This window comes from Peromyscus maniculatus, chromosome 9 (genome assembly GCF_049852395.1).
Source record: "Peromyscus maniculatus bairdii isolate BWxNUB_F1_BW_parent chromosome 9, HU_Pman_BW_mat_3.1, whole genome shotgun sequence".
Classification (NCBI taxonomy): domain Eukaryota; kingdom Metazoa; phylum Chordata; class Mammalia; order Rodentia; family Cricetidae; genus Peromyscus; species Peromyscus maniculatus.
In genome coordinates this window covers 8,936,330-8,959,436 of record NC_134860.1, presented here as the reverse complement: position 1 = coordinate 8,959,436, position 23,107 = coordinate 8,936,330, and the positions used below count along the sequence as shown (strand labels likewise).

At 51.3% G+C, this 23,107-nt stretch overlaps 2 protein-coding genes across 2 annotated transcripts in view; both read left to right on the top strand.

The window, feature by feature from the left end:
• Positions 1 to 1,132: 1,132 nt before the first annotated feature.
• Positions 1,133 to 3,676, top strand: Slc18a3 (solute carrier family 18 member A3). The gene has a single exon (XM_006976724.3). The coding sequence runs from the start codon at positions 1,671 to 1,673 to the stop codon at positions 3,267 to 3,269; it is 1,599 nt and encodes a 532-aa protein (XP_006976786.1). The 5' UTR covers positions 1,133 to 1,670; the 3' UTR covers positions 3,270 to 3,676.
• A 1,577-nt stretch (positions 3,677 to 5,253) lies between these two features.
• Positions 5,254 to 23,107, top strand: part of Chat (choline O-acetyltransferase) — a 57,698-nt gene continuing 39,844 nt past the window's right edge. Inside the window, exons 1-6 of the mRNA XM_015995640.3 lie at positions 5,254 to 5,365; positions 7,384 to 7,487; positions 11,411 to 11,602; positions 12,250 to 12,368; positions 13,662 to 13,715; positions 21,683 to 21,863. Coding sequence (XP_015851126.1) covers positions 7,422 to 7,487; positions 11,411 to 11,602; positions 12,250 to 12,368; positions 13,662 to 13,715; positions 21,683 to 21,863 — 612 coding nt within the window. The 5' untranslated portion in view covers positions 5,254 to 5,365; positions 7,384 to 7,421. The remainder of the gene's footprint in view (positions 5,366 to 7,383; positions 7,488 to 11,410; positions 11,603 to 12,249; positions 12,369 to 13,661; positions 13,716 to 21,682; positions 21,864 to 23,107) is intronic.

The following is a 23,107-nucleotide window of genomic DNA, read 5'->3' as shown; positions in this document are numbered from 1 at the left end:
ACCCCCCATCTCAGCTGACCAGTACCCTCTCTTCTGCCAGTCTGTGGACTGGAACACGGGCCTCACGGGCCATCTAGGGTCAAAGTTCGTCTGAGGACACCCCGGGCCCAGCGCATAGCCTGATCTGCTTAGCTTGTCGGCTGCAAACCAGGAGTCTCAGCCTGTGCAACCCTCCCGGAAGGAAGGTGAGCCTTCTCGAGCCTCTATTGACAGCAAAGCTGCGGAGGCCCTGCCACGTGAGCCCCAGAGGCGTCCATGCAGGGCTTCTTAGTAGTGCCACACCACTTGTGAGCCCACTCAGGGCTTGGAGGCGGCTGAGGGGGGAGGGGGTTATGCAGAAAAGTGGGCGGAGGCTCGCCAGAGCCAAGGGAGGGCTTGGTCTGGAGAGAAGAGGACCTGGGAGGAGTTAGAATGAGGAGAAGGAGAGGAGAAAGGGAGAAGAGGCGGGGAGCGGGGGGAATGGGAGGGGGACCCGAGCCCGGGAAAGCGGAAAGGGAGAATCCAGGCGGGGGATGGGGGGTGGGTCAAAAAGGGTTAGCGCTGACGTCCAGGACCCTGGGTGCGGGGAACGACTCCTCCCCTCAGTCCTCACACGCGCACAGTCGGGAAATCGCTGCCAAGACATTCTGCCCAAGGGCAGGTGGGTCGGAATCAGACCCTGAAGTCTATGTACCTCCCCCCTCCCTTCCCGGAGGAGGGGGACGAGAGGGGCTGGGGGCGGGGTTGAGGAAGGGGGTTGCTCGCGCTGTGCCCCAGGGTCCCGGCTGCGCGTTCCAGCTGTGAGAACAGATGGAGGCAGCACGGCTCACCTCGGGGGCTCCATGCCCGCTGTGCGCCGAGGTCCAGGCTGAGGAGGAGGTCTAGAGCCCCCGGCTGTCCCATCTCCCACCAGGCTGCGGGGAACCAGCTGCCGCACCCCTCCTACCAAGTAGGGAAGAACGGGGCCTCACCCCTATAGGTCCCAGAATTGGGGGGAATAGAGAGCCGGTTCCTCCCACGGCGCACCCATCCCCAGGGGCTTGTCTAAGACTCTTGCTCCCCAAGACCCCTTCCCCTGGCTTCCAGCCTGGGCTCATCTGGGAAGCGGACCCCTGCCCGGACGCGCCCCGCCCCTGGCCCCCGCCCCGACGACGTCGCATTAGCATGAGCCACGCCAGTGGCCGGGGCATCACTCGGGGGCCGAGACTCACCGCGTCATAGCCCCAAGTGGAAGGAGAAAAAAAAAAAGAGAGGCGGCGGCGGCGGAGAAAGAGGCAAGAGCGGACGCGCGGGGTGGGGAGCGCGGCGGCGGGGCTGGAGAGACGGCGGGTGGTGGCAGCATGCCCCTGGGCGGGCGCACACTGCCTCTCTGCTTGGCAGGGGCTGCTCCTGCGCTCTCTGGGCACCGCGCGTCCAGTCTCCCGCCTCAGCCCCTCTGCTTGCCCGCCTCCGCGGCTGCACCTGAAACATCGGCAACTGGTCCCTGGAGCAGCTAAGAGCAGCGGCGCCGCGCGGGACAGTCCTTGCTTTTCTCTGAGCTCAGGGATATGAGCCCCACAGCCACCTGAAGCACAGGGGGCGCTACGCGGCTAGGACCGCGCCCCCGAAGTCCCATACCCTAGCCTCTGCACTGCGGGACGCCGGCACCCGACTCCGGCAGAGGCGTCTTCGGAAGAGCAGCGGGTGGGGGCATGGAATCCACCGCGCCAACGGGGCAGGCCCGGGCGGCGGCCACCAAGCTGTCAGAAGCGGTGGGAGCCGCGCTACAAGAGCCCCAGAGGCAGCGACGGCTCGTGCTGGTCATCGTGTGCGTTGCACTGTTACTGGACAACATGTTGTACATGGTCATCGTGCCCATTGTTCCCGACTATATCGCCCACATGCGAGGGGGCAGCGAGAGCCCTACCCTGGTCTCTGAGGTGTGGGAACCCACCCTGCCGCCGCCCACTCTGGCTAATGCCAGTGCCTACTTGGGCAACACCTCGGCGTCCCCGACGGCTGCTGGGTCTACCCGATCAATTCTGCGGCCTCGCTACCCTACAGAAAGTGAAGATGTGAAGATAGGGGTGTTGTTTGCTTCCAAGGCCATCCTGCAGCTTCTGGTGAACCCCTTGAGCGGGCCTTTCATTGATCGCATGAGCTACGACGTGCCACTGCTTATTGGCCTGGGCGTCATGTTCGCCTCTACAGTCATGTTTGCCTTCGCAGAGGACTATGCCACGCTCTTCGCGGCGCGCAGTCTACAAGGCCTGGGCTCAGCCTTCGCGGACACGTCTGGCATTGCCATGATCGCCGACAAGTATCCGGAGGAGCCTGAGCGCAGTCGTGCCCTGGGCGTGGCGCTGGCCTTCATCAGCTTTGGAAGTCTGGTGGCGCCACCCTTTGGGGGTATCCTCTACGAGTTCGCCGGCAAACGCGTGCCCTTTCTAGTGTTAGCTGCCGTGTCGCTCTTCGACGCGCTGCTGCTGCTGGCGGTGGCTAAGCCCTTCTCGGCGGCGGCTCGGGCGCGGGCCAACCTGCCTGTGGGCACCCCTATCCATCGCCTCATGCTGGACCCTTACATCGCTGTGGTAGCCGGCGCGCTCACGACCTGTAACATTCCCCTCGCGTTCCTCGAGCCCACCATCGCCACATGGATGAAGCACACAATGGCGGCATCCGAGTGGGAGATGGGCATGGCTTGGCTGCCGGCTTTTGTGCCGCACGTGTTAGGCGTCTATCTCACCGTGCGCCTAGCGGCGCGCTATCCACACCTGCAGTGGCTGTATGGCGCTCTCGGGCTAGCGGTGATTGGAGTGAGCTCGTGCATCATGCCTGCCTGCCGCTCCTTCGCGCCGCTAGTCGTCTCGCTCTGCGGCCTCTGCTTCGGCATCGCGTTAGTGGACACGGCGCTGCTACCCACGCTCGCCTTCCTGGTGGACGTGCGCCACGTATCAGTCTATGGCAGCGTCTATGCCATAGCTGACATCTCCTATTCTGTGGCCTATGCTCTCGGGCCCATAGTGGCAGGCCATATCGTTCACTCGCTTGGCTTTGAGCAGCTCAGTCTTGGCATGGGCCTGGCCAACCTGCTCTATGCACCGGTCCTATTGCTCTTGCGTAACGTGGGCCTCCTCACACGCTCGCGTTCTGAGCGCGATGTGCTGCTTGATGAACCTCCGCAGGGTCTGTACGACGCGGTGCGCCTGCGTGAGCGTTCGGTGCAGGGCACGGACGGCGGCGAACCTTGCAGCCCGCCTGGCCCTTTTGATGGGTGCGAGGATGACTACAGCTACTACACTCGCAGCTAGCAGACCCGCTTCTCCTCCAGGCCACCTGCTCTCCCCGTTTAGGTCAAGGTGGGCATTCTGCGAGAGCACTGGCCAACTATGGCTCGGGGCCCACCTCCTTCAGCGAGTACCCTAGTACCCTCTCCAGTCTTGAATTCCCTTGTTGGGATCCCTTCTCCATGACCCATCTCAATCTAACCCCCTTCCCATACACACTGTCTAATCCGTTGAGGGAATGGAGCAGGGAGGCATGAGAAGCTATTGGGCTCCTGGCAGAGGTGAAGAGGTGTGCGGGGTGATCTCCAATCACCGACCGAGTGCCCCAAAATAGTCATGCAACTGTTTGTCCTTCCTGCGGATCTTTCCAGTGCCAAACTTGATCTGCTGCACCCCGGTGCTTCCGGCCTGAATTAATAAACCATATCTGTCTGAGGAGGCCGTCTCTTTACTGATGGGTGGGTGGTGTCACACAAAACCTGAGCGGAGAGATGGCTGGTCTGGGTTTCACAGGTTCAATCCAGGCCTGAGGAGGAATGAGAGCCCATAGGCTCCTTTGCTGCCTAGAAAAAGAAAACAAGTTCAAATAGGGCTCTCCCTATGGATACCTACACACACACACACACACACACACACACACACACACACACACACCATAGTCCCCCTTTCCAAGCTCAGTGCAGCACCTGGAGGTTCCACCCGAGGGAGCCTGAGGATGTGCCTGGCCTTGGAGGACAGTTGGTACCAGAAGCTCTTGATGCCTGAACTGGCTTTTCCTACACACTGGGATTTCATCTCATCTTGTTAAGAAGGGAGCAGGAGGGGGCTGTTTTCTGCAGAGAAGGGGGAGGCAGTCCTCAGCTTTGAGGGTTCCAGCCTGGGGGCAGTGTTCCTTAAGGAGCTACGCTCTATTATCTGAGGAAGGGGAGACCAGTCGCCTGTGGGTCTGACTTTTCTCAGTCATGCCAGTTTGAATGGAGAAGGGAAGGAATGTGGATGTGAGAGCTGGTGCCAATCCCTAGCCCTCCCTGTCCTGAATAAAAGTAGCCATTCAGGGATATCAGGGAAGTTTCCCATCCTTCATTTCCCATGGTGGAGGCCCAGGCTGTAGGCAGTACACCCATTCCTGGATCCTGCTGTCTGTCCGTGGAGCCCTCAGATTTCAGAGTGGAGAAGCAGTTGGGTTGGGGTAAGCTGTATGTGTGTACTGGTGTGTGTGTGTGTGTGTGTGTGTGTGTGTGTGTGTGTGTGTGTCTGTCTGTCTGTCTGTCTGTCTGTCTGTCTGTCTTGTCTGTGGGTCTGCTTGTGATATATATATGAACAAGGGGGGTACTTTGCCTGGGAGAAGTGTCTGTGGGCCTTTGGTTGAGTCCCTAAACAATCCCTGCCTGCCATCAGAGTGGACCAAGTCTATGTTCCCTTGTCTCCTCCTCCCTCCCCAAAGAGCCTGCAGGAATGCCATGGTAAAAGAAAGGAAAGGAGGTCCCCGAATGGCCAACACAGTCATTAATTATAATATTTAAAGGGCTGCAGCAGGGTCCCAGTCTGGTCTAGCTTGTTAGGAGGGGCAAATTTTCTTCTGACCCAAACACTCTGCAGGGTTCTCCATAAGCAGCTACACAGGAGACCATGGGGATGGGGGATACAAATGGGCACTGTCGAAGGCTCCGGGGGAGCGATGGGCATTAGTAGGACAATGTTCTGTGCCCCTTTCCAGGGCCTAACTGCGATGCCAGCTCACGAACTCATCCGGGAAGCTGTCCGAGACAGGTTTTGAGGACAGAAGAAGGGAATCGCAGGGCGGGGCGTGGGGTGGGGGAAGCAGAGGACAGTGAGGAGGAAGAGGGAGGGAGGGACGGGGGAGGGAAAAAAAGAGAAGGAGAGGGAGGAGGAAGGGGAGGGAGTTGAGAGAGGTGGGGCTGGTTTGATTGCTGTCAGTAGGGCGGCTGCTGGGACCCGGCAACGTCGTCGTCGGAGGCTCTACTACGGACCTAGGCAGCGGCCCCAATCTCTGACGCTGCTGCCACCCCCTCCCTGGTCCTTCTGGCTCACACAGCCGCCTACAGCCCTGCTTGGTGTGGAGCAGCGCCGGTTCGGCGCAGAACAGCCCAGGAGAGCAGGTGAGGAGGGCTGGGCATCCGTGCGCTGGCTGCTGGCGCGAAGAGCTGAGCCACGGAGCGCCTCAGATGCAGGCACTGTCCCTCCGGAGGAGCTGTCCACGGAGGGACAGCTCCCAGGAGACTCTCGGAGTCCTCAGCGTCCCAGGCACCAGTGGTCGTCGGGGTACATTCAGGAGACTGCGGGATTCTGCTTCCCGGATGCCTGGGCTGGGAGGGCTTGATAATCAGGGCTGAGGACTCCCTTCATCTTTACCCGCCCACCTATGTTATTTTTACTTCACCTACCATCTACCAAGCCCAAGGTCTGTGGTTTTGGTGTCCAATACCAGGGGCTGTTGCTGTCATCCCTGGGCCCCAGTTTTCTCCAACCATCCTTGGGAAGGTAGGGAGTGCCAGAGGGCCAGGTGATACTTCTGCAAGAGTGGAAGCACAGAGAGCCTGGGCAGCCAGATCAGACTGGTGGTGGCCTTCATGGCAGAGCAGAGACCTCTCCCAGTAGCCCCCCACATGCCAAGCCAGCAGAAGCAGAAATGGGACGGTACCAAACCAGGGGAAGATAAACACATACAAACTCTTTAAGCCTGGGCAAAGGAGGTAAGGAGGAAGGAGCCGGGGCTTGGGGAAGACAAGGGGACACCCATCAGCATGGCAGCTGGCAGGGGTCCATTCTCCTCTCCAAGATAAGAAGTCCTCTGAAGGCTGGCCAGTGTTTTCCCCTTCCCACTCCTTAGATGGCACAAGAGGAAGCATTGGCTGAATAATCTGTAGAGCCTTTATCAACTTGACCTTGGCTTGGTTGACCCCCTCAAAGTAATCAACAGAACATCCACATCTTCATCGGCAATTTCTGGGCACGGTTGGGCTCAAGGACTATTGTATTGGGAGTGCCTGTGCAAACCTCCAAAGCCTTTACGTTCTCTGTTCAGTGGGGCCAGGCATTCCCAGACTTTTCTATCCCTGAGTCTGGTTCTTCCACCTTTCTGATTGGCCTCTCCCCAGGATGAGCTGAGCCTTCTGCCAGCACCTGGCTGTGCTTGGCTCTGAGAGAGGCTGCTGCTGCTGCTGCTGCTGCTGCTGCTGCTGCTGCTCCAACAAGCTAAACAGCAGTGTTAGCCTCTTGGGGGGAAATAAAGAGTAGGTTGGTAGAAATCTTGACTGTGCGTCTGTGCAGGTTTTGGTTTAGTGGGGTGGAGGATGTACCCCACAGCCCTAAAAGATTGGCCCCTGTCATTCTCAGCCTAGTTTATTTCTACTGCACCTTCCAAATCAATGTGCCTTTCCCAGGTCAGAGACCCTAAGAGGTCTTGACTACCTATCTTTCAGTACCGTGTCCTTCCATATTCCCATGGTACCAGAGACTACCCAAGTCACCACTCTGCTAGCAGACCCCAGAGTCCTCAAGCAGCCCAGAATGTCACACAGAATTCAGCGCCTTAGAAGACTGGAGGGCACTCAAGCATGCACACACACACATTCAAACACACACAGGTGAGGAGGGAGCTTTCTGAACTCACATCCTCTCTACTCCATACCTGACCCAGGTCAGGCATCCTAGAGGAAAATCTGAACACAGTTGGTATAGTTTTGCCCTTGAGGAGCTACGGTTTTGGGTAAAAATTGAGACCAGCACAGTGTGTATCAGGTGAGTTCCAGGCAAACCAAAGCTAGTGCTCTGATCCTGCTAGGTTGGGAGTGAGCAAGCCCAGCCCAGGTCCTCCCAGTGCTACTTGAGGTGGTCAGCTAGCCTTGAGTCACAGCAGCTTCAAGAAGCAGGTTCCAGCTGGTGGCTCAAGGCAGGACTCATCTCCCCTCTGCCCCCTGCCTCTGGATTCAGAGAAGTCACTGTGGTCAGGGGCACAGGACAGAGGTCTGAGATAGCAGTCAGAGCAGCACTGAGTTCCCTACACACGAGTGTCAGGCTCTGGCCTCTTTCTAGTATGGAGGTAAGGCTATGGGAGGTGAGGGATTCATTCTGGCCTAAGTGGCTTTCTGTGATACCACTTCTTCTCTGTTCCAAGGTCCATAGTTCTGCTACTCTGGAGCAAGAATCATCAAGATGCCCATCCTGGAAAAGGTCCCCCAAAAGATGGCTGCCAAACCTTCTAGCAGTGAGGAGGAGCTGGTAAGTAACTTTCTGATCCATGTGTCTTATCCCCGATCTCTCCTCTCACACACTCTTATTCCCGGAACAGTCCTGGGTGGCACTGGCCCCTCGATTGTCCCCCAGCTCTGTATTCTCTTGGTCCAACAAGCTAAATAGCAGCTTTAGCCTCTTGGGGGAAATAAAGAGTAGGTTGGTAGAAATCTTGACTGTGCATCTATGCAGGTTTTGGGTTAGTGGGGCGGAGGATGTACCCCCACAGCTCTAAAAGATTGGCCCGTGTCATTCTTAGCCTAGGCAAAAGGCCAGACTGCAGCCCCATCCTGTTCTTCAGAGGAGTCTGATTGGGCCTGAAGGGCTAGGAGCCCCATTACTGGAGTTTTAAGGCAAAAGCCCCAGCTCTGGTTCTAGTAGTTCCAAAAGCCTAGACTGAGTCATCTGTCCTCAATATATCAATTAAGCTGGCACTATGGTAAAAAGGCAGAGGATAGAGACTTAATCAATTGACACATTGGGAAGATGAAAAGGTAAAGAAGTCCAGGGATTCTAAATCTATCTTCAAGGCCTGGCCATAAACTGGAGTTTTTAGAGGAAGAATTGGCATAGGAGCAGAAACACATACAATTAAACAGTCATGATCCAGACTTAAGATGGGGTCTGGTTGGTCATTATGTCAGCTATGATTCCGCAAAATAGTCAGAAGAAGTTTCTTCTATGACCATTCAGGGGAAGCAGTTTGGTTTTCAGTGTTTTCCTGGTCCAGAAGGAAGCTTCCTTATTATGAATAATTACCCTGATTTGAAGGATTGTCTGTTCTGTAAGGCTTCAGATGGTGCTGTTTGTGGAAGGGCAAGGTATTTAGAACAATGGCTGGAGAGGTTTAGGTACCTCTGGAGGGTCTGGGGCATTGGAAAATCTGTGAGAGATGGTTAAGTTTCTCTTTGTTTTATTTTGTTTTTTTTTTTTCTGGGGGGGAGGGTAGGATTTCTCTGGGTAGCTTTGGCTGTCCTGGAACTTGCTCTGTAGACCAGGCTGGCCTTGCACTCAGAGATCCACCTGCCTCTGCCTCCCAAGTGCTGAGATTAAAGGTGTGCACTGCCACCACCCAGCTACGTTAAATTCCTCTTATCTTTGTCCTTTCAGCCATGTAGAGGGGTGAGTTAGGTTAGGTAATGCTGCTGTTGTCTCTTCGTTGTTTTTTGTTTGTTTGTTTGTTGTTGTTGTTTTTAAAGACAGATACTCCTTGAGTGGTTATCATGCCTACATGCAGAATCAGGCAGGAGTCTGACCCAAAGTGGAGGACATTCAAAATGAAAGCAGAGGTGCCAGGCTTTCGTCCCATTCTTCATTCCTTTGTGGGCCACATGAGGAGTCAAGGCTTTGGGGGCAAAAGCGGCTTTTACATGCCAGCCATAGCTTCAGGCTGCTGGGGAACGCAGATGACCATACCTCTTAATCTGAAGTCCAAGGGGGAGGCCCTGGCACCAGTCAGGCACCATCTCCCTCACCTTTTCCCAACCTCACTGTACCCCAAGTTTTACTTCAGATGGCTTCGAGTCCAATGTACTTGCCTAGGCAAGGCTGAATCCCCTTCCCAAGCCCTGGCACATCCCAGCTCCAACTGCTGCCACTAGTTCAGCCCAGGAGCATTAGGCATCATCTTTTCCACTGCTTTGAAACAACACTACCTTCCCTGGGCAGCCTCCCTGAGAAGGCACCCTCCCTCCTGCTACATCTAACCTTCCAGAGATAGAGCAGTGCATCTCAGTTCAAGTTCCTGCATGCGCTGGTCCCTCTACCACACCCTTCTCGCCCCTCCGCCTGGCCCTATCAGAACTTTCCGTCTTCTGTCCTTGAACTTGCTCCTTACATTGCCCAAAGTTCCATAGTGGACCCATGCTTCTGCTGCTACAGCCCGTGGCATGTCCCTCTTCTTCCCCTGTATTGGGATGTAGCTTCCTGGAGGGCAGGCTCTGTCTCTCCACTGTCTCTAAGACCAGTCCAGAGCCTGGTTCATAGGAGCCACCCAGGAAACATGCAGACTCCAGGATTCCGAGTCTTCACAAGGCCAGAGGTCCACAACAGTCAGGGGAGGAACCATGCCTGGAGCTGAAATGCCTAAACTGAGATTTGTTCATCTTACCCACCACTGTTTCCCTTCCACCCAGGCTGGACCACAGCACACTCTGGTCAAAGCTGCCACCACTCTTGACCAGACCACCGCTTGCTCTGTGCTTTCTGGAGATATTTGCCTGCCCCATCCACACAGATCCCCATAAATATAAGAGGAGGAACAAGAGTGGCTGGGGGGGGGGTCAACCTGGCTTGCTTAAAGCCGGCTAAACAACCTGGGGCATTGGCCAGGCCCACTCTTGCATTTGTCACGTTCCCCAGGACAGCAGCACCAGAAGCTGGTGCTGACACTCCACCTCCAGCCAGAGTAGTGAGCTGCAGAGACAGGATCAGACAGGTGGGACTTACTCATCCATCAGTGCTTCTTCTGCCAACACCCAGGGCTGCCTCAGGAGAAGACAGGTGCTTTCAGCAGCCCACCAGGGTAGGTGAGCCCTCAACTACCCTACAGAAACTTGACTCACCACCTCACAGACAAGAATCCCCGAAGAAGGGCACCCTGCTGTGTGTGCCAACAGTTTAAGCAACAGCAGGCATTAAAGATCTGCTTCTCTGTTATCAAGGGTTGAGAGAGGGAAACAGGGGGGAAGAGCAGAAAGGTTGTGAGAAGAGGAAAATCCCAGAGAAAGGAGGAGGAGTGAACTGGGGGTGTAGCTCAACAGGACTGCCAGCCTAATGTGTGCAAGGCCCTGAGAGAGGGGAGGGGAGAGATGCGGAGGGGAGAGAGGAGGGCAAAGGATGGTGGTGGGGCAGGGGAGTCGGGAGGCGACGGGAGGAGGGAGAGGAGGGGAGAAAACACATTGACTATGTGACCTAGGATTAGTCTCTCCACACTGTGGATTAGTTTCCTCATGTGTACTGACAAAACCCCCCACCCTGGCTATGTGACACATGAAGACATAAGCACACAGACCCTTAGCCCACCATGCCCGTGTGGGAGGAGTCCAGGGGGGTTCCTTTCTGACTCTCACCTCACCCGGAGTCCAGAGACCACAGGCTTCTTCTCATAATTCCCTTTGGAGGGATAAGGCCAGTTAACCAAACCTGACATACGTCTACGGGAACCAATTATTTTTCTCTTTCGTTCCCTTGGGGTCCAGGAGGCAGGAAGATTTGTTGTTTGTGTCCTATGGGTGAAATGACTCGAGGAGAGATCTGGGCAGGAAAGACCTCCACTGTTCCTTATGTGGCTCCAGTTCCCACATGGAACCAGTCCTCTGCCTGGGTTTCATACCTGGAAGTGTGAAACAAGAAGCACAGGGCAGAGCTAGCCCCTACCCCCAGGAAGCCATGTCTCCACGCAGAGCTGTCTTAATCCACGGGGCTCTCTCTAAGAGAGCACACACACCCTGGAGCACCAGCTGGGAAGAGCTCCCCCATGAAGAGTGACCAGCAGTCAGCAATCTCGCCAATGATCTTTCATCCCAGACCCATCCTTTACGGGCTGTAAGCACGCTCACATCTGTCATCCCTTCCGTCTTGTGAGAGGATCATTTTTCATATGAAGAGCTGGGCCCTTGCAGAGGGAGAGACTTTCCCAAGGACGTACAACTGACCAAGCAAGGTCAGGGTGTGAACCTGGGCCTGTCATCTGCCTTCTGTGCCTTCCTGAGACCCAGGGACAGTACAGGGGCAGGGACAGCAAACAGGAGGACCTTTGATTTACAAGTCTGCTGAACTAAGCCCGGTAAACAGGTTCCAGAATGGGGAATGTGGATGGGACAGAATGGGACATGTCCTGGCGTCAACTCAAGGATAGGTATGGGCCATATTAAGGAAGGGGAGTGAGTGCCATGAACCCTCTTTTCCAGGACCTACCCAAATTGCCAGTGCCCCCACTGCAGCAGACACTGGCCACTTACCTGCAGTGCATGCAGCACCTGGTACCTGAGGAGCAGTTCAGGAAAAGCCAGGCCATCGTGAAGCAGTTTGGGGCCCCTGGTGGCCTGGGTGAGACCCTGCAGAAAAAGCTCTTGGAGAGGCAGGAGAAGACAGCCAACTGGGTAAGGGTTGCCGGACAGAAGCTGACAAGAGATCCCTGTGGGGGACGGAGGGAGAGGAGAGGATGTGGGTGAGGCCGATAGGTGGGTGGGATTGGGGGGAGATTGGGATTGGACCATAGAGGGGAACAGACCGGTAGCATAGGTTGGGTAGCATAACAAAGGAGAGGGGCAGGCAGGATGGAAGATAACGGGAAAGAGAGGGAGGGACGCAGAATGTGAAAGGTGAAGGAAGACAGAGAGGTGAGAGACTGGGAGAGATGGGGCCCAGAGCTAGGGACAGGGACGTGGAAGGATGGGGATAGAGATGAGCTCAAAAGGCAGAGTGCAGTGACAGGCAGGACTGAGGCGTAACAAGGACCTACCGGTAGTGCAGGGATGTATCATTGAAGATGGGGACAGAGGAGGAATAAAGGGAACAATATGGGGTGGAGATGAAGGGCAGGCTTGGAAGACTGGGTAGTTGCAGGTTCAGCACATAGCTGGAGCTTAGTGCATTTGTGGAATGACTGAAGGATCCACAGGGCGGGGGCGGTGCTGACCCAGGGTAGTCGCAATGGGACTGATGACTTCTGCTAGCACAGCTCCTGATCAGGAGGGGTGTGTAGGGGGTCAGATGTAACGTGCCCCTCCCCTGTGCTCCCTGGCAGGTATCTGAATACTGGCTGAATGACATGTATCTCAATAACCGCCTGGCCTTGCCAGTCAACTCTAGCCCAGCTGTGATCTTTGCTCGGCAGCATTTCCAAGACACCAATGACCAGCTAAGGTAAGGCCACGGTGCCACTGGGTGTGCAGCAGAGGAACCCACCCGAGATGTGGGGCCTGACCTCATGCCAGAAAGCAGAGGCCAGAGCTTGTGCATTGGCTGAGCTTTCGGGGGCTCGGGACATTAACTCCCAGCACCATCAGGCCAGGAGGGAGGTTAGACATGGTAGTGCTCAGTAATAAACACACAGTCTTGCCCCAAACACATTCTTTTTTTTTTTTTTTTTTTTTGATGGCACTAATGGGGGCCATGGACCCCAGGGACCCACACAGTGGTTTTGACCCGGCTGGATCTGTGAGCTGTCATTTAAAAGTAGTCCCGGCTGGGACATGCTGCTCCAGGTGTCTGAGAGTTTCCTGTGCCCCCTGGAGCCCTGCTCCAAACAGACTTCTGGAGGAGGGACGTCCCTCCCCGCCAGCACAGCTGCCATCTGCTGCAATTTCAGAGCTCAGTGAGCCGCTGGAAGGGCCTCTAGGTGCACTGAGGATGGTGGCAGTGGCGGCGAGGGGCAGGGGAGAAGGGCCCCCCTTTTGGAGTCTGTCAGAATTTCATCCTCTTACTATCCCAATAGGGTGAACAGAGGCACAGCCCAGGCCTGGCTCCCACTTGCCCCCCTCTCCCCTAGAAGGAAGAACGAGGATGGATGGATTCTGAAGACAATTCTCCAAATTGCATCTGAGGGACATTTCCCCCGTATGCAATTAAGTCAGGTCTCGTCATCCATGGCCAGTTAAGAGAGCACTGTCCCCTGGCACCGTCCCCGAGGCTTTCCTCCCAGGACTCACTTTCCTTTTCATTAGCCACTAAAAGGATCCAAATTGCAGGCTTGCCCCAGGAGACAGCATTTCCCAGAAGATCCAGCCAAGGGGCTGGCCTTGCCCAGGGGTACCCCACCCCTCAGCTTCCCTCTCCTGCCACTCACTCTACCACTCCTTCAGACACCTCTTCCTCCTCAAGGTGATTCTGGCTTCCTCTCCCCACCCCCAGAGCTAAGCCATTCTCAGCCCTCACCCAAGGGCCATTTGTAATCCGAGGCTGGGGTGGAATGACAGCCTGGGGGAGGGGCAGCACGCCCCACACCCCGTGAGTGCACACGGGGGCCTGTGTAAGGCAGGCAATAGATGGGCGAGTCTGAAGCAGAGGGAGAGGCGGGGAGCGCGCTGGCGCTGGCTGGGAAAGGAAGGGGGGGGGGAGGAAGTTCGGAAGGAAAAAGGAAAAGTGAGAGAGTTGGGGGGAGGGAGAGCTGGCTCACAAGACTCCTAAGACTCCTCCTGTCTCTCCATGTCCCTGCAGGTTCGCAGCCAGCCTCATCTCTGGCGTGCTCAGCTACAAGGCTCTGGTGGACAGGTAGGCCTGGCGCCCAGCCTGGGACGGGGTAGGGCCCTGCTTGGCCGTCTCCTCCCACGTCTGTCTCCCTGCTGAGGCGTTACAGGGTGCTAGGGAGAGCACACCAGCCGCGTGGTGTCCCTTGCCCACTGCCCAGCATCAGGACGGCCTTCAGGCAGGCTCTCCTGGCTATTAAGCATTCCTTTCTCTGACCTTTGAAAGTGCCCCTCCCTCCCAGCCTCCGCTTTCCTCCCGTGGTGTGAACTAGACAGTTTGGGTCTGGAGATCCCGGGAAGGCGGTGTTAGGGAGGGGTGCTGAAACGGTGCCAGCAGGATGACAGTCTCCCCATTGGGAGCCTCGGTGTCCACATGCCCACCCCAGCTTAGCGAACATAGGCTCCTCCTACGGGGGTGGGGGCTGAACATAGGCTCCTCCTACAGGGGGTGGGGGCTGAACATAGGCTCCTCCTACAGGGGGTGGGGGCTGCTCCGGCAGTGAGTTCTCCGTTCTAGGAGGAAGGTCCCCCTCCCAGTCAACCCCAGGGCACTAGGGACACTGGGGAGAGCAAAGAGCCACAGGTGCTGGAAAGAAGGAGGGGTCGACAGCAATGTCCCAGGCATAGATGAGGAAGTGAAGCTCGGAGAAGTTTAGTAACTTATCCATGGCCACACAGCTGAGACACGGAAGGGCAAGGAGTGCACAGGGTAGCCTTCCCTCTCTGGTCTGTGTGGATCCAGGTCAGTGTTTACCCAACCTTGGGACAGAAGCTAAGACATACATTCTCTCTGGGGAAGAGGGGAAGAGGGGCGAGGCTCCGGCCCTGGGGTCAGCCCGATTGAGTCTGCATTGTTTAAGACGGTGGTGGGAGCGTTGGCTTGGAGCCAGTCTGATAGCTCTTTTTCCACACTGGGCTGCCAGGCCTGTGGGCTGCCCTTTCTTACCAGGCTTCCAGGGCTCCTTCTGGAACTCGCTCCTCCATTCACGTACCATCTCTGTCTTCAGAGAGCTTGTGCCTTTCAGCACCCTTGCTTGCAGAGTAGAGGAGGAACGATTCCGAGCCCGGCAGCAGAGTGCAGGGACCGTGGAGCCAGGCATTACCAGCAGGCTTGACCCCCGACTCTCACATGAGTATGCAGATACATGTGTATCTGTGAGCACAGTTCATGCACACACACAGACACCTATTTCCATACAAGCCCACACAAAGTTTCCTGTGCCCTGTACTTGCAAATATCACAAGGTTGCAACATTTGAAAGAGTGCCTGGCTAGGACGCTCCAGTAACCATTCACTTTCCAGTGTGTTGATGTGGGAAGAGAACAAGAAATTAGGCCTCTTGCCTTCTCCCAAAAGGTTCACAGGTGGATACAAAATAAAACCCCATTCCTTCCCCGAACCCCAGGCATCCCCACTGGGGCATCTCCTGGTCACTACAAAGGGGTCCAGTGAGCTTTGTATGTTTCTTCCATGTGCACTCATCCCTCAGCCATCCTGCCTTCTCAGAACAGGCAGTAGTACAACCTGGACGGGCAGATCCACAAGTCTCTTGGGGTCACTCTTTCTTCCTCCATGACATCCACGCTGCTTAGAAGTGGCTACCACCTACCCCAGCTGGTTCCCAAACATCTTCCTTCCTAGCTGGCCCACATTATTTTCACACCTTGCCTGCAGCCTTCTTCCTGGTGCTTTCTGGGACAGACTTTGATCCTCTCCCTACAGAAGCTAGGCCATTAAAAAACAAAACAGGATAGGACATGCTGGGAATATAGTTCAGTTGTAGAGCACTTGCCTTACATGGGAGAGGCCCTGGGTTTAGGCCTTAGTACTAACAAAAACCAAACCAAACCACACACACACACACACACACACACACACACACACACACACACACACTCCAGAGCTGGGAATGCTGTGTTTCTGTGATGGTGTGTATGCTTAGCATGGGCGAGGCCCTAAGTTCAACCTTTAGCTCCAAAAGAAAAAAGCCAGTGTAATTCAAATCATGCTCCTGCATGTCAAAGCTCCAGGGGCTTTTTAATGCACCAAGCATAGGGTGCCAACTTCTACCCTGCCACAGCAGCCCAGAGGCTGTCCCTGCCCGTTTTTGTAGCCTTTTCTGTGCACTTCACTCAGTTGTGACCCTGCTGGCTTACTTTCTGCCTTCCACTGGTCCACTGGTAAGTCCCAAACTATCTCTGGAGAAGGGTCTCTATTTTCAAATTTTGTAGTGACTTCTACAAAAAAGTAGTCACTAGACCAAGTTTATGAAATACAGGACAGCATGTTTTAGTATGGAATTCAGTTATCAAAAGATCTCACCATTGCTAAGGTGCTTTTGGATCCTGTCACTCATCTCACCACAGGTTGTCATGAAATTGCCATGCAATAGCTTCATTTTGCGGGGCAGCGCTGTGGGCACTCCACCTAGCCTACCTGCCTGGAAGCTTTTTCCCCTTTGGGCTCAGCTCAGTCAAGCAGGTCTTCATAAGACTTCCCCTTAGCCCTGGACTCCTGCCCCTGCCCGCCACTCAATATGCCTGAAATTCTCCTGATTGCCGATTTGCGACGTGCACCCCAGCAACACATCCCAGGACCCGTACTCTGAAAAGAAAGCTGCCTGAACACATTTGAACAGCATGTATAAAGGAGAGAGAAACAAACAGACAGAGAGAGACAGAGACAGAGAGACAGAGATGAGTGGAGGGGGAGCTCAGGAAAGTAGGAGGAAGCTATAAACGCTTAAAGCGCCCCCCCCCTGAAATATACTTCTTCCACCAAGTCTGTACCTCCTAAGGGTTCTATAATCTCCCCCAAATGGTGACATCAAATGGAGGTCAAATGTTCAAATACATGAACCTACGGTGGAGCATTTCTCATTCAACCCACAGAAGACATATATGGTGACTTAGTGGATGGATGGATGGATCTTTAATAGACAGATTTATAAATGCATGTTGATGGATGGATGGATAGTGAATTGATAGACAGATGAATGGATGGGTTAATGCAGTGGTTCTAAATCTTTCTAATGTTGCAACCCTTTAATGTAGTTCCTTATGTTGTGTTCACCCCCAACCATAAAATTATTTTCATTACTACTTCATAACTGTAATTTTGCTATTGTTATGAATCATAATGTAAATATCTGTGTTTTCAGATGGTCTTAGATGACCCCTATAAAAGGGTTGTTTGACTACCCAAATGGATTGTGACCTACATGTTGAGAACTACTGAGTTAGTGCGTGATAGTGGTATATGAATAAATGAATGTATTGATAGTAGCTGGATGGATGACTAGATAGTGCATGGATAGACATATGATGGATTAGATGATAGGTGGATGGATGTACCAGGTTTTTTTCTTTTTGGTCACCAACCAGTTCCAAAATCATGACATGGAGACTTATTGTTTGTTTGTTTGGTTGGTTTGGTTTTTCAAGACAGGATTCCTCTGTGTAGTTTTGGTGCCTGTCCTGGATCTTGCTCTATAATCTATGCTGGTCTCGAACTCACAGAGATCCACCTGGCTCTGCGTCCCGAGTGCTGGAATTAAAGGCATGCACCACTGCCGTCCAGCTTATTACTAGTTTTGAATGCTTGTTCTATCTTAGGCTCATTTCTAGTTATCTCTTTTAACTTAAATGAACCTGCTTCTCTTTATCTCCATTTTGCCTCAGGGCTTTTTATTTTTCTTTCCTTCTGTATAGCTTACTTTTACTGCTTCTCATATCTGCTGACTGGAGACTGCTTGACTCCTGATCCCAAGCGTCTCCCTCCTTCTCTCCTCCTCCTTCTCTCATTCTTTCCTCAAGCCTGGGTTTCTTCTCCTATTTATTCTTTCTGCCTGGCAATCCTGCCTATCTCTCTCCTCCTAACTATTGGCCATTCAGCCCTTTTTTAGACCAATCAGGTGCCTTAGGCAGGCAAGGTGAAACAAATGCAACACATCATTACATAATTTTAAAAAATGCAGTGTAAACAAAAGTAGCACACCTTTACACAGTTAAAGTAATATTCTGCAGCATAAACAAATGTAACACATCTTTGCCTAGTTAAAATAATATTCCACAACAGATAGGTGTATGGATGGATGGATGACAGTTGTGGTTGGATGGTGGATGTATATATGGATAGACAGATGCATGGTGGATGTGTGGGTGGTTGAATGGCAGATGGATAGATGCATGATATCTGGGTGGATGGATGGATGGATGGATGGATCGATAGATGGATGGGAGGATACATGGTTGTTGTTGTACTTTGTTTTTTATTCTTTTTGGGAGACCTGCCACCCAGCTCCCAAATTAGTCGCACACAATGGCTTACTCTTAGCTATAAATGTCTGGCCTTAGCTTGGCTCATTGCTAGCCAGCTTTACTTAACTTAAAATTATCCCATCTAGCTTTTGCCTCTGGGCTTTTACCTTTCTCTATTCTTGTATACTTTTCTTTCTTACTCAGTTGCTGGTTGTGTAGCTGGGTGGCTGGTCCCTGATGTCCTCCTCCTTCTCTCTCATTCCTTGCTCTCTTCTCCCAGATTTCTCCCTCTCTATATTCTCTCTGCCTGCTAGCCCTGCGTATCCTTTCTCTTGCTTTGCTTTTTACTAGACCATCAGGTGTTTTAGATAGACACAGTAACACAGCTTCACAGAGTTAAACAAATGCAACATAAACAAAAGTCACACACCTTAAAATGATATTCTACAACATTTCCTCCTTTTTGTCTAAATAAAAATAAATGTTTTAACTTTAACATAGCAAACTATATACAAAAAAAAATTATCAAGTAGGAATTGCATTTACAATATTCTGTCCATTTTTAGTTAGCATATTCAAAGAAAATAATGCATTATCTATCCTATCTTAGTGAATCCAAAGTTTTACACCTAACTTAGTTTCTATCATAACTAAGAAAAATGGTAACTATAACTATCTAGTCTTCAAATCCATCAAAGACCCAGAAAGGTGTAATATTATCTAACAACAGAGACATTTAGCTGCCCAGACAGTCACCCAAAATTCCTCTGCAATGTTGGGGTATCCATCTTCAGCCTACAGGCCCAGAGTATCAGGCAGACTTTTCAATGAAGCAGGAAATTTGAAAGACTATCCCACCTATATTGGCAAAGTTTGTCAGTCACTTTCCTCTGTGTCCTGAAGAATGTCTGGAAGTTTCTCCTGTGAAGCAGGAACCCTGAAGCACCATCCTGCCTAGTTTGGGCAAAGTTCAGAAGTCATGTTCCCGTGGGTCCTGCATGTCCAGTTTATACAACACACTGTCTAACAGTCCAGGCAAGAGCAGCTTCTTGCCCAAATGGCTAGCCTTGCCACATTGAAAACAAACTCCATAAGGAGTATTTTTGATGCCCATCATCTCTGAAGTAAATTGGTACTGCTAGGAGCAGATCTGTCTCATTGTCATGAAAAGCCCTAAGTTAACAAAACATTTTAAATTCCATAGTAGGTCTTTGAAAGGCTTGAAGACCATCTATCTATCTAAAATATATCTCTATATGATCTGGAAAGCATACCTAACATATTTACAATTTTGATTGCTATAAATGACTAACCACTAATCTATGTTCCTGATTATCCTATACAGATTATAATAACAGCTTTTAAAAACTAGAACAAATGAACTTCATAGGCACAAAACCTCAAAAAAATAAAAATATACATACAATATGTTGTAATAAAAATAACCTTAAATTTTTATCAATATACAAAAATCATTTAAGCAAGATAGAAACATATATACAGTGTAAACAAAATAACTTTAAATGTGTATCAATATACCAAAACCCATGCCAATGAAAAGTATCTGAAATTACTAGTTGTCTTTTTGTCCTATATTTCTATATTCCCCTAAATTACAACAAACATCCATAACGCACCAAATAACCAAAAACCACCCACACCCCCCAACTCTTGGGAATATGGGCATTGTTTTCTCTAAACAAGATTTAGGGGGTCTTCCCTGATGACACCTCATTCATTTTATTCCTAAAGAAATCCACAACTTCTTGTCTCCTGTGGGAACAAAACTTCAAAGCATTTTTTATTTCCATTTGACAAATATATTTTTGACTTGATTTTTAAAGCTAAGATAGCCCTAAAGTATCTAGATTGATTCAACTTTGCAGTCCTGTTCACAAACCCATGTCTGCCAGCATCTGTTTCTTGCCCATCAGTCATCAAAAAATTCAAAATCAACACAATACTACACAGGATTCAGATTCCCTGTGTATTTTCCATCTTATGTGGCTTTTTTCTTTTATATTATTTTACTTCTTTCTTTAAAGACTTTATTTTTAAACTATTTCTTTCTTTCTATGACTGTCTATACCCTTTTCTTTCTGTCTTAAGCCTACACACATTGTTAAACACACTGTAACCTATTCAGAAGTTTTTTACATCTGGACCTCTTTTATCGCATATCTCTAGTCTTTTTTGACTACACAAACTTTAAACTGCAAAGCTGCACAGGCTGGGACCTCTGGCTGTGGCTCTGGCAGCTGGCTCTGCCCACTTCTCGGATCATGAAAGCCATCCTAAACCTTGTGGCCTGATTGGAGTTTTGTCTGACCAGGAACTGCATTCAACCTTTCTAGAGCTCTAGAATGCCAATGCTTGCACTGTGGCAGGCATTTTTACTTAGTTTTTTGTTCCTATGTAATGTACTGGCTGCTCAAGGGTGTGACAGCAGGAAGAAACTCTTAAAGGAGCTGTATCCTCTTTTTTCCCCTCAGCTTTCTTAAGCCCTACATGGAAATAAGGCCCCATGTTGGGTGCCAAAATGTTGTTTGTTTTTTACTCTTATATGGGGGCCTGTCACCCAACTCCCAAATAAGTCACACACAAAGGCTTATTCTTAATTATAAATGTGCAGCCTTAGCTTGGCTCATTGCTAGCCAGCTTTATTTAACTTAAAATTGTCCCATCTAGCTTTTGCCTCTGGCTTTTACCTTTCTCTATTCTTGTATACTTTTCTTTCTTACTCAGTTGCTGGTTGTGTAACTGGGTGGCTGGCCCCTGATGTCCTCCTCCTTCTCTCTTGTTCCTTGCTCTCTTCTCCCAGATTTCTCCCTCTCTATATTCTCTCTGCCTGCCAGCCCCACCTATCCTTTCTCCTGCTTTGCTACTGGCTGTTCAGATCTTTATTAGACTATCAGGTGTTTTAGACAGGCAAAGTAACACAGCGTCACAGAGTTAAACAAATGCAACATAAACAAAAGTAACACACCTTAAAATAATATCCTAAAACACATGGAGATAGTGAATGGGTGATAGATAAATGGATGAGTATTTGGAGAAATGGATAAATTGATGAATTGATAGATTTGGTGGATAAAATGGGTGAATGGGTAGAAGGATGACTTAGCATGCATAATGATGGATTGGTGGATGAATGGATAAAAGGATGGATGGATGGGTGGATGGATGCATGGAATAGACATATCATTTAGAAACCACATGACAAAAAGAACTTCCTACTTTGAACTTTGAGAAGGTTTCCAGAAGAGATAATATAGAATTGGCTCTTGAAGGAGGAGTTTTCTAAAAAGACAATAAGTACCAGGGTAGAGGTAAAGGTGTGCCAAGAAAAGATTGATGTAATCAAAGGTACAGGGGATTTAAAAGGCAAAAATTACACATGCATTGCCTGAGACTGTGGTGAGGATGGAGTTGTAGAGGTTTGGGGAAACTGTGAGGTGCTCCATGAGTCACAGAAATGGAACATTCCATTACTTCACAAAATGAAGATGAGCTCTGCCATAGTGCAGTTGTAAGTTTGGTATAGCTTTAGCCTAACCACAAGAAAGTATAGGGTAGCAGCCCAGCGGTAGAGTATTTGTTTAGCATGCCCTCAGTTTGATGCAAAATCCTTCAAAAAGGAAAAATAAGGTTACCATAGAAGCCACCTCAGTGCCTCTCTCCTCCTCCATCCTCTCACCTGCCTGCCTGCCTCTCTATGCTCTCCCCTTCCAGCCACTCCCTCCCCACGGACTGGGCCAAAGGCCAGCTCTCAGGGCAGCCCCTCTGCATGAAGCAGTACTACAGACTCTTCTCCTCTTACCGGCTTCCTGGCCATACTCAGGACACGCTGGTGGCCCAGAAGAGCAGCATCATGCCTGAGCCTGAGCACGTCATCGTTGCCTGCTGCAACCAGGTAAGTGGCCCATTGTCACAGGCTCTCAGACTTGGAGGGGGCGTGGAGCATAGAGTGGCACATATATGTAGCATATAGTTCCCATCTATTTCTACTCCTTCACAAGCGTGCATGCACTTGTGTTCCTGATCAGTGAGCTTGGGGCACGGTGCCCCCCAAATAGGATTCCCTACTCAGTCAATCTATTTCTCTCTTACAGCTGTAATTTAAGAATGAATAGAATATTCAGTTAGGGAATGCACCCCCTGGATGCTTATCCCTGAGAAGCTGAGTCAGGCTGAAAACCCATCTAATGAACCTTCATCTTCACAGCTATTCATTCTCATATAGTAAATGTCCTTCCTGGGGACTAGATGGATGGACAGAGTAAGAACTAACAGAAAAGACCTCCCATGTATAGGACTGTGGGTCCAGAACTTACATTTATTAATTTCATTTAATTATTCACAATGACCCTGTAGAAGAGGCCTTTGAGTCTTCATTGACAGGCGAGAAGATGAGGCTTAGGGAAGCTAATGGTGTGTGTAAGAAGAAGAAGGATTCCAAGTCCTACCACCTGCCCAAGGGCGGGCTCTATATCCTAAAGTTCAGGTTTTCAGCCAGTTCTACAGGGCTAGTCTGGGTCCCCATGGCAAGGGAACAAGGTGAGCGTGAAGGCTACCGACCCCTTCCCAGTGCCCACCACACTGTGTATCTTGTATGCTGATGCCTCATAAAGTATTTCTTGTGACAGAAAGTGGGGGTTTGGGGATCTTTCTGACTTTTTATATTGAGAGCCTAAGTCTGAAACCATCCCTGCCTCCGTACCCACACTCTCTACTTATCGTCTAATGTTTTCTTCCTGGGCTCATTTCAGAAAATTGTGAGCTTGGGGAAAGTCTATCATCTGAGGGTAGATGTGACCACTGTTTGCAGGCTTAAAAGTTAGCAGCATGCTTCCCAGCCACCTGATCCCCTGACCAGCCAGCCACAAAGTGAAAAACTCTCTTCATTTTCATTCAAAGAAAGTCAAATCAAACATTTCTCAGCCTCCAAATGGCACATTATTCAAGCCTTCTGGAAGCAACCATAGACCAGATTTCATGGACTTCGCTGAGGGTGACGGGTGGGGCAATTGCTCATGTCCATATGCTGAAAAGGATGCAGCAGGATGTGTCAAGATTGATACCCTTTACCAAGTCCAAGGCCCTGGCTTTTAGAGCTATAGAAGCCCAGCATCACAAGGCATAGCTCGTGCATACACA

What these genes read in the sequence shown, in the direction of transcription:
- Slc18a3 (XM_006976724.3), top strand. Translation starts at nt 1,671, where the DNA reads ATGGAATCCACCGCGCCAACGGGGCAGGCCCGGGCGGCGGCCACCAAG.